This window comes from Hyperolius riggenbachi, chromosome 6, assembly GCF_040937935.1.
Source record: "Hyperolius riggenbachi isolate aHypRig1 chromosome 6, aHypRig1.pri, whole genome shotgun sequence".
Taxonomy (NCBI): domain Eukaryota; kingdom Metazoa; phylum Chordata; class Amphibia; order Anura; family Hyperoliidae; genus Hyperolius; species Hyperolius riggenbachi.
Window position 1 is genome coordinate 4,128,960 of NC_090651.1, and position 13,293 is coordinate 4,142,252.

At 46.0% G+C, this 13,293-nt stretch overlaps 1 protein-coding gene across 2 annotated transcripts in view; it reads left to right on the plus strand.

Annotated features, from left to right (window-relative positions):
* The first annotated feature begins 656 nt into the window (after window positions 1-656).
* Window positions 657-13,293, plus strand: part of EXOSC10 (exosome component 10) — a 57,910-nt gene continuing 45,273 nt past the window's right edge. The window contains exons 1-6 of one of the 2 annotated variants that reach the window (XM_068238765.1): window positions 657-779; window positions 2,288-2,424; window positions 3,608-3,731; window positions 6,636-6,740; window positions 6,931-7,096; window positions 9,343-9,451. In XM_068238765.1, the coding sequence (XP_068094866.1) occupies window positions 678-779; window positions 2,288-2,424; window positions 3,608-3,731; window positions 6,636-6,740; window positions 6,931-7,096; window positions 9,343-9,451 (743 nt within the window). In that variant the 5' untranslated portion in view covers window positions 657-677. Of the gene's footprint in view, window positions 780-1,720; window positions 1,826-2,287; window positions 2,425-3,607; window positions 3,732-6,635; window positions 6,741-6,930; window positions 7,097-9,342; window positions 9,452-13,293 lie in introns of those variants that run through there. The other variant, XM_068238766.1, reaches the window with a different exon arrangement.

A 13,293-nucleotide genomic window follows, 5' to 3' on the forward strand; every position in this document is an offset into this window, starting at 1 on the left:
TGACAGCTGCTGATATATAACTGACAGCAACTGGTATATTTCATTTCTGACAAAATGTTGTCAGGAGTGAAATGGAAGGGATCCCTGTAAGAAGAAAATAGTTAAATTCTGAGAGGAACTGATGGCGAGGTAAGTATGTAATATTAATTTGCAGCTACATCATGTGTTTATTTTACATAATTTTACTCACTTCAGGTTCCCTTTAAAGGGAACCTTAACTGAGAGAGATATGGATATTTCCTTTTAAACAATACCAGTTGCTTGGCACTCCTGCTGATCTCTTTTGCTGCAGTAGTGGCTGAATTGCACACTTCAGTCAGTGCACCTGATCTGCATGCTTGTTCAGGGGCTGTGGCTAAAAGTATTAGAGACACAGGATCAGCAGGAGAGTCAGGCAACTGGTATTATTTTTAAAGGAAAAATCCATATACTTCTCAGTTTAGGTTCCCTTTAAGAATTAGCAGGAAGTAAATTTGGGTAATTCTGCATAATAAAACAAATAAAATCTGCATAATATTTGCATGAAACAATCATGACATGGAGCCTGGGCTGGTTGTGCAGTGACTGTAGCTGGGGATGTCAGATCCGGGGTGTGGGTAAGTTGCCCACAGTAAAGATGGCGGCCGCAGCGCGCGGTGACGTCACTAGGAGGCGCGCTCTCTCTTCAGCGGAAGCGGATGGTCGGAAGTAGCATGGCGGCGCCGGGGGCAGCAGCGGCCGGAGAGATGGAGGAGACCGGAGCGATCCCGGGCTTCCCCGACACAGACTCCTTCATCAAGGTGTGACGTCACAGCCACGTGACTGCGGGGGGGGGGGGGCTCATGTGGGGGGAGGGGGTAATGTCAGAGGATATAATGTTACTGTATGTATAATATGGGGCCCCAATAATGGGCGTGGCTCTCTGTATCATGAGTCTGGAGTGTGGACTGTATGGGGGAGGGGTGTATATATATCATATGGGGGGGGGTCATGTAATGTTACTGCATGCTGGGAGGTATAGAGCAGTATAATATGGGGGAGGGGGTCATAGAAGAGGCTATAGTGTCATGTTACTGTGAATGGGGGGGGGGGTACACCTGGGGGCAATACTGGGAATATATATTAGTCTATTTTGGGGGTCATATAAGAGGAAATAGTGCAATGTTACTGTGTTTTGGGGGGTACACCTGGTAGTAAGATGGGATATATATATATATATTCGGGTGAGGTGGTCATATGAGAGGTTATAATGTAATATCAATTGCTTGTTACTCTATATTGGGGTACAGCTGGGGTAATATTAGGGATGGGAAGTTATATAAGAGGGGGTAATATTACTCTATATTGGGAGCTAGTCTAGGTGACCCGCTGGTACAACCCCATAGATGTCTGCTATCCCAACTGATGCAGAGCAGTGCTTTTCAGCGCTGCTAGATTTGGGCGCAGCCGGCGCCTCCATAGACTACAATAGGAATCATTCCTATTGCAGCGCTCAGTGAGTAACGTCAGAAGACGGAGCCGAAGTTGCTTAAAAACACAATAATTCGGCCTCCAGCAATCGCTGCCGCTGGAAGCCGAATTATTTCATTCCCCCACTATCCATGGCGGCCTGGAGGGGGAATAGTAATTAAATCGGCCCAGACTTGTGCAGCAGCAGGGTCAGCCATATACCGGCTGTATCCTGCGCCCAAGTCTACTGGTGCCGATTTCAAATGTACTCCAACTGATGCTCTAACTGCCATTCCAACTGCCGCTCCAACTACTGCTGTAACTGCTACCTCAACTGATGCTCTAACTGCCGCTTCCTGCGTAAAACTCACCGCTGCTAATGCAAAGCTCCCAGCAGGTACATCCATACATAGAGCATTTCAATTCTTGAGTCACATGGCAGGACCCCGGCCTCAGCTGCTGCCGCCGCTCTCCCAGCTTTACTAAACCAAGCGGATAGTGTTTAATCATATGCCATATTTGGGGCCTATTTCCACTAGTGCTGCATCAGTTTTTCTGCATCCAGATTTCTGGATGTGGCTGTTGTGTTTTCCTGTGGGTCACGCCCACTATGTTATGGAGGGGGGAGGGGAAAGGCCATGTGCGTTGCTTTGAGGCCTGTAGTGAGGTTCCAAGCTGCATACATTTTTGCAATAAATTTTCATGCAAGCCAGAAGTATTAGTGTCTTATCGGCCATCAGCCTGTACAGAGTCACTCTGCATATATGGGGGGAGGGGGTGCAGTGTAACATTCTGCGGATATTGTGGTAACTGCAGTTTTATCCACATATATGTGACACTCTGTGGTTTGTCCCTCCAGTACGCTCTAGGAACAGTGGTCTCCGCCACCAAAGCTTCCACCGGTCTTCCGCAGTGTGGAGATGAATTTGATTTCTATCGCAGCTTTCCTGGTTTCCGCTCCTTCTGCGAGTCGCAGGGCGATCATCTGCTTCACTGGTACGTAATAATAATCTGAACGCGCTCAAGAGGCCACCTTGTTAGGGAGTCTTGCCTTGAACTCCTTACTGAATAGGTACTGACCCTATCCAGGATTCCAACTCTTGTCTCCCATGTCAAAGGCGGTAACCAGTACACTATCCAGCCACTACACTACGTTATCTGGTGGGGGAGATGCAGAATAGGGGGGTACAGGGGTAATAGGTGGGGTATAGAGTAAACCTCTGGTGAAGGTGCAGCATAGGGGTGTATATAGGTAGGGGGGAATAAACCTTTGATGGTGAAGATACAGGATAAGGGGCTTCCAGAGGTAGAAGGGGGGGGGGGGGTGTCTCAGAGTTCACGTAAAGTTCATTTTCCAGTCTCGCAAAGTTCACTATCTAGTCACACAAACTTTATTCAGAGTTCACTTTTAAGTCAGTCAGCGAAGTCACAGCACACACTACACATATAATAATGCAAACCGTTACACAAGTCCTACACCATTCTAGATGTGTATATATATCTATTTTTAATTCTAGTTGTACTTGAGATCACCTAATGACAACTTGATAATAAAGATTAAATGTATATTTGATGGGATTAGAGTAATCTGACATTTACTAAGTTGTTTTTTTTTTTTACTTTAAAGCAACTCTGAAGCAGAGCTGTAAAAGTTAATATTCACCTATGTAGAGGGAGGCTCTGGATCCTGCAGAGTCTTCCCAGTCCCCTCGTCCCACCACTGTTTGCCCCGTGGCAGTGGTGTAGCTAGAGATTATGGGGCCCCATAGCAAAGCTTTGATGGGGCCCTCAGATGGAGGCGCTCTTAAGCAACCCTATGGATATGAGTGAACTGGGCAATTTACATTCCCATGAAATCAAGACTACGTATGGTCCATGGGCACTGAGGCAAAGTCAGAGGGTGGAGTCACCCAAGAATGTTAATACTGAATACATCAGGTATCGCCCCCCCCCCCTCTCATCTCCAGGCCCCCCCCCCCCCTCTGCTCCAGGGCCCCCTAGCAGCTGCTATGGCTATTGCTAGGCCCCTGCGCTGTGGATCCAGAGGGTTCCCTCTGGGCAGGTAACTCATTTCTGATTTACTTTTATACAATATGAAGCTTCTCTTCCTTTCCTTTGTATTTTCTTCTTCTAACCTCCTGTTTTCCCGTCTTTTGGGTGCGCTTGTCCCTGTGCGCAGCATGAGCCAGATTATGCAGTATCACGGCTGTCGCAGCAACATCCGCGACCGCAGCAGAGCTGCCATCCTGGAAGACAAGTTTGATCTGCTGGTGGATGCCAACGATGCGGTTCTGGAGAGAGTGGTGAGTTGTGTGATCCGTGTGTAGGCAATGGGGGCAGCGTAGTGACTGGAGGTACCCAGAGGAGCCTGGTACACACATCCAATCTTGGCCAATTTCACTGCCTCCGAGTAGTACGAGAAATTACCTACACACCCTGATCACAGTATTCACAATCTGTTAAAGGACCTCTGTTGCGAAAAATCTTAAAATTTAAAATGCATGTAAACACAGACAAATAAGTACGTTTCTTCCAGAGTAAAATGAGCCATAAATGACTTTTCTCCTATGTTGCCGTCACTTACAGTAGGTAGTAGAAATCTGACAGAAGCGACAGCCTTTTAATTAACCCATCTCCTCATGGGGGGTTCTCAGGGTTTTCTTTATTTTTAAAAACACTTAGTGAATGGCAGTTGCTCCATCCAACTGCCAAAATGGTGTGCAGCGAGCAGGGAGGCTGACCAGCATCATTGTATAATTTTTTTTTTTCAGGGAGTGTCTTTATAAAGAATAAAGGCCATGCTGAGAATCCCCCATGGAGAGATGGACTAGCCAAAAACCTGTCAGTAATGTCAGATTTCTACTACCTACTGTAAGTGACAGCAGCATAGGAGAAAAGTCATTTATGGCTCATTTTACTCTGCAAGAAATGTACTTCTTATTTCCATGTTTAAATTTTAAGATTTTTGTGACCGTTCCTCTTTAACCCTCATTCTGCATGGAGGTGGTAAAAGTGGCCAATAAAGATTGGCTGTGTGAGTGAACGGTCATACGGCCCAGTGGATGTCTGTTCACGTCTGGGAGCCTCAATCGGTCGGGGTGAGGATGGGGAGAGGATCGCGTAATCCCCGGAGGTGGCCAGCGAGGTGCAGGAAATGTACAAAACAGTCCAGAGACTTTTGGGGTTTTTCACAAATGATCCGATTCACAGAACCAAAAATTCTGTGAATTGGATCTTTTGTTACCTGTCTACATTTCATGGCTGCAATCGAGGAGAATTTGTACTTGTGAAGAATAAAGACTGATGCTGTTCCTTTAAAAAAAAGTGACAGTTTCCAGACTGTTTTGTATATATCTGCTGCATAGTGTTGTGGGGTGGAACTGTACTAGTGTGTTTTATTTCAAGTTATTGAGATGCAGAACATGTTAGTGAAGCGGTGCGTGTATAATGTATATAGCGTGTATAATGTACAGTGGCTTGCAAAAGTATTTAGCCCCCTTAGTTTTCCACATTTTGTCACATTACTGCCACAAACATGAATCAATTTTATTGGAATTTCACGTCAAAGGCCAATACAAAGTGTTGTACACGTGAGAAGTGGATCGAAAATCATACGATTCCAAACATTTTTTACAAATCAATAACTACAAAGTGGAGTGTGCGTAATTATTCGGCCCCCTTTGGTCTGAGTGCAGTCAGTTGCCCATAGACATTGCCTGATGAGTGCTAATGACTAGAGTGCACCTGTGTGTAATCTAATGTCAGTACAAATACAGCTGCTCTGTGACGGCCTCAGAGGTTGTCTAAGAGAATCTTGGGAGCAACAACACCGTGAAGTCCAAAGAACACACCAGACAGGTCAGGGATAAAGTTGAGACATTTAAAGCAGGCTTAGGCTAGAAAAAGATTTCCAAAGCCTTGAACATCCCACGGAGCACTGTTCAAGTGATCATTCAGAAATGGAAGGAGTATGGCACAACTGTAAACCTACCAAGACAAGGCCGTCCACCTAAACTCACAGGCCGAACAAGGAGAGCGCTAATCAGAAATGCAGTCAAGAGGCCCATGTTGACTCTGGACGAGCTGCAGAGATCTACAGCTCAGGTGGGAGACTCTGTCCATAGGACAACTATTAGTCATGCACTGTACAAAGTTGGCCTTTATGGAAGAGTGGCAAGAAAAAAGGCATTGTCAACAGAAAGCATAAGAAGATCGTTTGCAGTTTGCCACAAGCCATGTGGGGGACACAGCAAACATGTGGAAGAAGGTGCTCTGGTCGGATGAGACCAAAATGGAACTTTTTGGCCAAAACGCATAACGCTATGTGTGGCGGAAAACTAACACTGCACATCACTCTGAACACACCATCCCCACTGTCAAATATGGTGGTGGCAGCATCATGCTCTGGGGGTGCTTCTCTACAGCAGGGACAGGGAAGCTGGTCAGAGTTGATGGGAAGATGGATGGAGCCAAATACAGGGCAATCTTGGAAGAAAACCTCTTGGAGACTGCAAAAGACTTGAGACTGGGGCGGAGGTTCACCTTCCAGCAGGACAACAACCCAAAACATAAAGCCAGGGCAACAATGGAATGGTTTAAAACAAAACATATCCATGTGTTAGAATGGCCCAGCCAAAGTCCAGATCTAAATCCAATCGAGAATCTGTGGCAAGATCTTAAAACTGCTATTCACAAACGCTGTCCATCTAATCTGACTGAGCTGGAGCTGTTTTGCAAAGAAGAATGGGCAAGGATTTCAGTCTCTAGATGTGCAAAGCTGGTAGAGACATACCCTAAAAGACTGGCAGCTGTAATTGCAGCAAAAGGTGGTTCTACAAAGTATTGACTCAGGGGGCTGAATAATTACGCACCCCCCACTTTGCAGTTATTGATTTGTAAAAAATGTTTGGAATCATGTATGATTTTCGTTCCACTTCTCACATGTACACCACTTTGTATTGGTCTTTCATGTGGAATTCCAATAAAATTGATTCATGTTTGTGGCAGTAATGTGACAAAATGTGGAAAACTTCACGGGGGCTGAATACTTTTGCAAGCCACTGTATATAGCGTGTCACACAATTTATGCGAGCCGCTATGTAAATTGTGTAAATGCCGGCAATCTTAATGTTCCGTGTCTGCTCCCCTATATCTCTGCTACTCCACCAGCACTTGTGTCCCCCAATGACCGGTCCTCTTTCTTTCAGGGCATTTTATTGGATGAAGCCTCTGGGGTGATTCGGAATCAGCAGCCTATTCTACCTGCCGGGCTTCAGGCCCCAAAGACGATAGTCTCCAGCTGGAACCGCAAGGTGAGCCGATCTCAGCGTCTAGGTATCCCCCGGGGTCACGTCTGGCCTCTGGTATTGCTGGAGTGTTCCTGCAGCTCGCATGTTTCATTTCACTCTCCCTGCTCAGAATCGGGGTATCCCCCGGGGTCACGTCTGGCCTCTGGTGTTGCTGGAGTGTTCTTGTGTCTCACGTTTTATTTCACACCTGCAGACCACTGATTCCAGCAAGAGAGGGAAGGCGGAGACTTTCCGGCTGCTTCATGCAAAAAATATCGCGCGACCCCAGCTGAGATTCAGAGAGAGAATTGACAACTCTAACACGCCGTTCGTTCCGAAGCTCTTCATAAAGCCGAATGCTCAGAAACCGCTGCCTGAAGGTGAGCTCAGTGCGCAGAGTGATCATTCTGGCTCCTCCTCCTGGGAGGGGACTGTTCCTGGCTCCTCCTCCTGGGAGGGGACTGTTCCTGGCTCCTCCTCCTGGGAGGGGACTGTTCCTGGCTCCTCCTCCTGGGAGGGGACTGTTCCCGGCTCCTCCTCCCGGGAGGTGACCCAGCTGTGTGTGCGTATGGTTCAGCCGCCAGCTACAGCCAATACTGGTGATAAATTCACCTCGCCAGCACTATGTTGGTTTTCTACATTCCTTTCCTTTCATTAGTCTTTAATGGGCTCTTTAACCGCATTAAAGGGACTCTGAGCTCCTCTTATGGGGTATGCCTTTAACCTCCTTAGCGGTATCCCCGACACTGTGTCAGGCATACCGCCGGCTGTCCCCAGGAGTCCCCAAGTATAATTTTTTGCGATCGGATAGTTGTAATACCTTCAGCTAGCACTAGGCTAGCTAGCAGTGGTGGCCGGCATCCTTAGATTACTTTTGATCCCCCCGATCGCCGCTAAATACGTAACCCCCTCCCTGGATCCAGCGACGGCGCAGCCTCCCTGCACATCTCCGGTCCTCTCTATGTTCGATCCTCCCCATAGAGAAGAGCGGAACTGTCCGGAGAGGCTGCAGCGATCGCTGGATCCAGGCGGGGTAATGTATTTAGCGGCGATCGGGGGCATCAAAAGTAATCCAAGGATGTCGGCCACCACTGCTAGCAAGCCTAGTGCTGGCTGAAGGTATTACAACTATCAGATCGCAAAAATGATACTGGGGGACTGTCGGCTGCAAATCCTCCGGCGTGCGCAACGCCCAGGAGGCAAAGCCAGATGACTTCCAACAAAGTCGTGCTATGACCCCTCTGGAGGAGCCTCTTGCAATGGCCATGCGTGTCACTTCCTCTTCCTGCTTCATTCAGTGATGCACTTGTCTAACAGAGAAGACAGGGGTGACCCGGAACTTATAACATAGCCGAGATGAAATCGAAAGAAAACTGTTTGATGTATAGCGGCGATTCAGGTATCAAATGAAAGAGGAGAGCACAAGCTACAGAAAGGTATGCATCTTTAAGTACTTTGCAGTACTGGTCGGAGTCTTTATGGCATGCCCATGAGAGGTGCTCGGAGTCCTTTTTAACCGGTTCAGCACCACAGTGCCGAAAATCTCATGCATCCGAGCAACGTTCACTTCCCATTCATTCGCCTATAACTTTATTGCTACTTATCACAATGAATTGATCTATATCTTGTTTTTTCCGCCACCAATTAGGCTTTCTTTGGGTGGTACATTTTGCTAAGAATTATTTTTTTCTAAATCCATTTTAACAGGAAGGTTAAGAAAGAAATGAAAAAAAAAATTCATTATTTCTCAGTTTTTGGCCATTATAGTTTGAAATGAATATACGCTACCGTAATAAAAACCCACACATTTTATTTGCCCATCTGTCCCGGTTATTACACCGTTTAAACGATGTCTCTATCACAATTTATGGTGCCGATATTTCATTTAGAAATAAAGGTGCATTTTTTTTCAATTTGCGTCCATCACTATTTATAAGCTTATAATTTTAAATAATATAATAACATACACTCTTGACATGCATATTTAAAAAGTTTAGACCCTTGGGTAACTATTTATGTTGTGTGTTTTTTTTTTTTTTTTTTTTTTTTTTTTTTAATAAATGTATGTGGGTAATTTTTGGTGTGGGAGGGAAACTGCTTATTTTAAATGTAAAATATTATAATTGTTTAATTTAAAATGTATGTGGGTGCAGTTTACTATTTGGCCACAAGATGGCCACAGTGAAAAAAGTCCTGGATGCGAACGATCTCGCATCCAGGAACTTAAAAGCAGAGGAGAAGTTTCCTGGGGGCAGAAATACCGTGCTCACTGGATAGAAAGCGTCGGTATTTCTGCGGGGAAGTTAGATCGGTGAATGGGAATTATATTCCCATTCACTGATCGGGGGGCTAGCGGCAGGAGTGCGCCCGATCGCGCGCACTATGCGGCGGGAGCAGCAGTGCCTATCTGGACGAGGAAGCTCGTCCAGATAGGCCGAACTGGTTAATTTGCCATGCCTGATTCCATTCCCTTTCCTGACACTGGAAGCTGGACACACGCACAATAATGTCCTTTTTAATGTTTCCCCGGAGTATTGTAGCCGCTGGGATGAGGTATTGTTTGCAGCAGTTTTGAGTATTGCCGCCTCCCTGTATGACGGATGACTGACGCCCTCTCCTCTCTCAGTGCTCAGGAATAAGCGAGAGCGCGAGCAACGCCCCGAAGACCTGGACGTCCCCCCGGCCCTGGCGGACTTTATCCATCAGCAGCGGATGAAGCAGAGTCACGAGGACATGTAAGTCACGCCTCCACACAACACCCAGCCTGAAAACCGTTTACTGTATATACTCGAGTATAAGTCTAGAAATGTAGGTCTGATTCACTTCATAAAAGTATAGGAGTCGGCTTATACACGAGTCACAGGCAGCACTGAGCACACTGAGTAATGTGTGTACTAATAGTGACATTCCCATTTGCAGTAATGTACCCAGTGGTAAGTGATACTTTCTTGATAAAGGAAATACCAAGAAAACACAGGTGTGAAAGTCCTGGCCACAACAATTAACGAGGAAAGGGGGAGGAATACTGGGCTGCATAAAAGGGAGTTAATAACTGCAGCACTTGGGAGCCTGGAGGAGGTATTGGCTGCACATAAGGGACAGGAGGGGTTAATGGCTGCAATACTGTATGCAGTGCCGTCATTAACCCCTCCTGAGCCCCAAGTGCAGCCATTAAGTTTGCTGGGTAGACTTATACTGGAGTCAAAAAATTCCTCTGTCTTCTTTCAAAGGGAGGGGCGGGGAGAGACGACAATCTGTGGTGATTGAACGGACTGGAGGCAGCGCTACAGTGAAAAGCTCTACCTCCTCCAGTAGGTAACGGAAGATTCTGCCCGGGGGATTTCGGGGGGGATAGAGACCTCGGACGGCTGCAGGGATGCGGCGATTCATCTTGGGCGATAGTCCTGAAGAGGATTCTGGGGGGAAAAAAGCATTTATTTTTTTTCCTCGCTTCAGACTCTCTTTAAGAGGGTTGAATATTGGAGTTGACTTATACACGTGGTCAACTTGTATTTGAGTATAGAGTATATACGGTAGTATCTCTTTTGTGGCTTTATTTCTATCTGTCTTCATTTGGAAGAATTTGCCGATTTCCCTATCTTGAAAGTCTGATGGTTTTATTTTCCCAATAAATGGAGACAGCTGAGTAAGCTCACTGCAAAAAGCCATCGTTCTGGAGAAGCAAATCAGTCCGTATTCCAATCATCACACACGGAGAAGATAAGGAGATCAGGCCCCGATTCAGTTCCTTTTTTCATTTATTTTTTCTCCTGGGAGATAGTTTTTCATCTTCTCTTTAAAATAACTGCATAATTTTGCAATTGAAAATGTACCAACCAGTAGATGAAATATTCAATCAAACTTATGCTGAGTATTTGCTTGCTGGTGGTTTATAAGGCGATTTATTGACCAGATGTGAAAATCTCACCTGGAGAAAATTCAGGAGATAAAGGTAGCTGCATCTGGCCCAGGATTCTCCTGTGAAAACCTCCTCAGGATATTACAGCTGTTAGTGCTCCTGTTTGATGGTTTTTGTTATCCTGGTTTTCTGACTTCCTGTATTAATGCAATTCCTAAACTTACTGTGGTGGAACTTTCGGCATCTTTAGAGTCTTGTCTCTGTCTTTATTTAACTTTCACAAGATGGAGAACACCGTGAATTGTTATGATTTTTGTATTTAGACTTCTCTCGGTTCCACAAAATGGGCAGATTCTGGACAGAAATGCAGCCAGAATTGCATCACAGAAATTGCACCCGCAGGCTGAGCTGTCTGTGGGGAAGTGGGTGTTCTTCCCGACCGTAAAATCAGAGTTCCTTACTTACCCTCCTTAGCGGTGTGCCCGACACTGTGTCAGGCATACCGCTCTGTGGCCCCAGGAGTCCCCCATAATTGTGCAAATTGACTGTAAACGCTCTAGCTAGCACTAGGCTAGCTAGTAAAAGTGTCGGGCACCCGCCGCTCCCCTGCGATTTCCCCGTTTATACATTTCCCCCCCTGGATCCAGCGATCGCACAGCCTCCCCGCACAGCTCTGGACCCTCTATGGGGAGGATCGGGTTTGCGCATGACGTCATCTGCAATCCTCCCATAGTGAAGACCGGAGCTGTCCGGGGGGGCTGCGCGATCGCTGGATCCAGGCTGGGTAACGTATAAAGGGGGAGCGGCAGGGATCAGAGGGTGCCGGAGAGTTCTAGCTAGCTAGAGGGTTTACAGCCATTAGGCACAATTCTTTACTAATCGGGCAAAAAATGACAAAACCTCCTGAGCGGCGAAACGCCCAGGAGGTTAAAAAGGAACTCGTGTAAATAATAAAGTGCTTCATTTTTACAATAATTCTGTATAAATGATTTAGTCAGTGTTTGCTCATCTTAAAATCTTTCTTCTCCCTGATTTACACTCTGACATTTATCACATGGTGACATTTTTACTGCTGGCAGGTGATGTCTGTGGTAGTAGCTGCTGCTTGCTTTTTTGGGCAGTTGTAAACAGCTGTTATTTCCCACAATGCAACAAGGCTCCCATAGTGTGATATCAGTACCTCAGTGCTGTGAGGCACTGACATCACACTGTGGGAGGGGTTTCACCACAATATCAGCTATACAGCGCCCCCTGATGGTCTGTTTGTGAAAAGGAATAGATTTCTCATGGGAAAGGGAGTATCAGCTACTAATTGGGATGAAGTTCACTTCTTAGTTACGGATTCTCTTTAAGCCTTCTAATGACCCCTGTGATGCGCAGAGGTGCAGGGGGAGTGACAGGCACACAAGTCTCAGCATGTACATTTGGGAAACGTGTTAATACGTGAAGTTATGAGACAAAAACTTTCAGGCACAGGAAGCTTCTTCCGTCAGGCAGTAGCCATGCGCATTGCAGAGCTGCTGGGACTGGAAAGCATTCAGCGTGGAACTGACCATCACCACATCTCACCCTGTTCACTGCCACTATAACTTATACACTGTCCTTGGTTTGTGTCTTATCATATTGTCAGTCCGTTAAAGAGACACTAAAGCGGAAAAAAATATATGATATAATGAATTGGTTGTGTACTATGAATAATTACTAGAAGATTAGCAGCAAAGAAAATATTCTCATACTTTTATTTTCAGGTATATAGTGTGTTTTCTAACATTGCATCATTCTATAATATGTGCAGATTACACAACACTCAGCATTCAAAATGATTATTTCAGAGCAGTCTGTGAACTAATGACCTCTCCTCTAGTAAACAGTTCACTTACAGTTGAGATAATAAAAGTCAGATAACAGCCCTCTCCACGACTTTGAAAGTCGTAGAGCTTAATGACTTTTTTTGCATAGAGATAACAACTGGAGGTTCTTAACTCTTCCTGTACTGGAAACAATTAGACTCATGTCCCTGCTCTTAATGTTTTATTTCTTAGCTGTACTACACATACAAATCATATCATTTTTTTTTTCGCTTCAGTGTCTCTTTAAAGAGAACCCGAGGTGGGTTTGAAGAATATTATCTGCATACAGAGGCTGGATCTGCCTATACAGCCCAGCCTCTGTTGCTATCCCAAACCCCCCTAAGGTCCCCCTGCACTCTGCAATCCCTCATAAATCACAGCCACGCTGCTGACAAACAGCTTGTCAGAGCTGGCTGTGTTTATCTCTATAGTGTCAGTCTGCTGCTCTCCCCGCCTCCTGCAGAACTCCAGTCCCCGCCTGCATCCCTTCCCTCCCTGCTGATTGGAGGGAAGGGACGGGGGCAGGGACCGGAGCTATGCAGGAGGCGGGGGAGCAGCTGAGACTGACACTAAAGATGTAAACACAGCCTCACAGCACGGCTGTGATTTATGAGGGATTGCAGAGTGCAGGGGGACCTTAGTGGGGTTTGGGATAGCAACAGAGGCTGGGCTGTATAGGCAGATCCAGCCTCTGTATGCAGATAACATTCTTTAAACACACCTCGGGTTCTCTTTAAGCAACTGCCAAGTCACATTCTTGTAAAAGTGCCCATTAACAGTACAATTCCTTCAGATACGATGTTTCCACGCAAATTTTTATGATTGAATTACATAGAAAACTGCCATGTGTGGCGCAAAGCGATGTGAA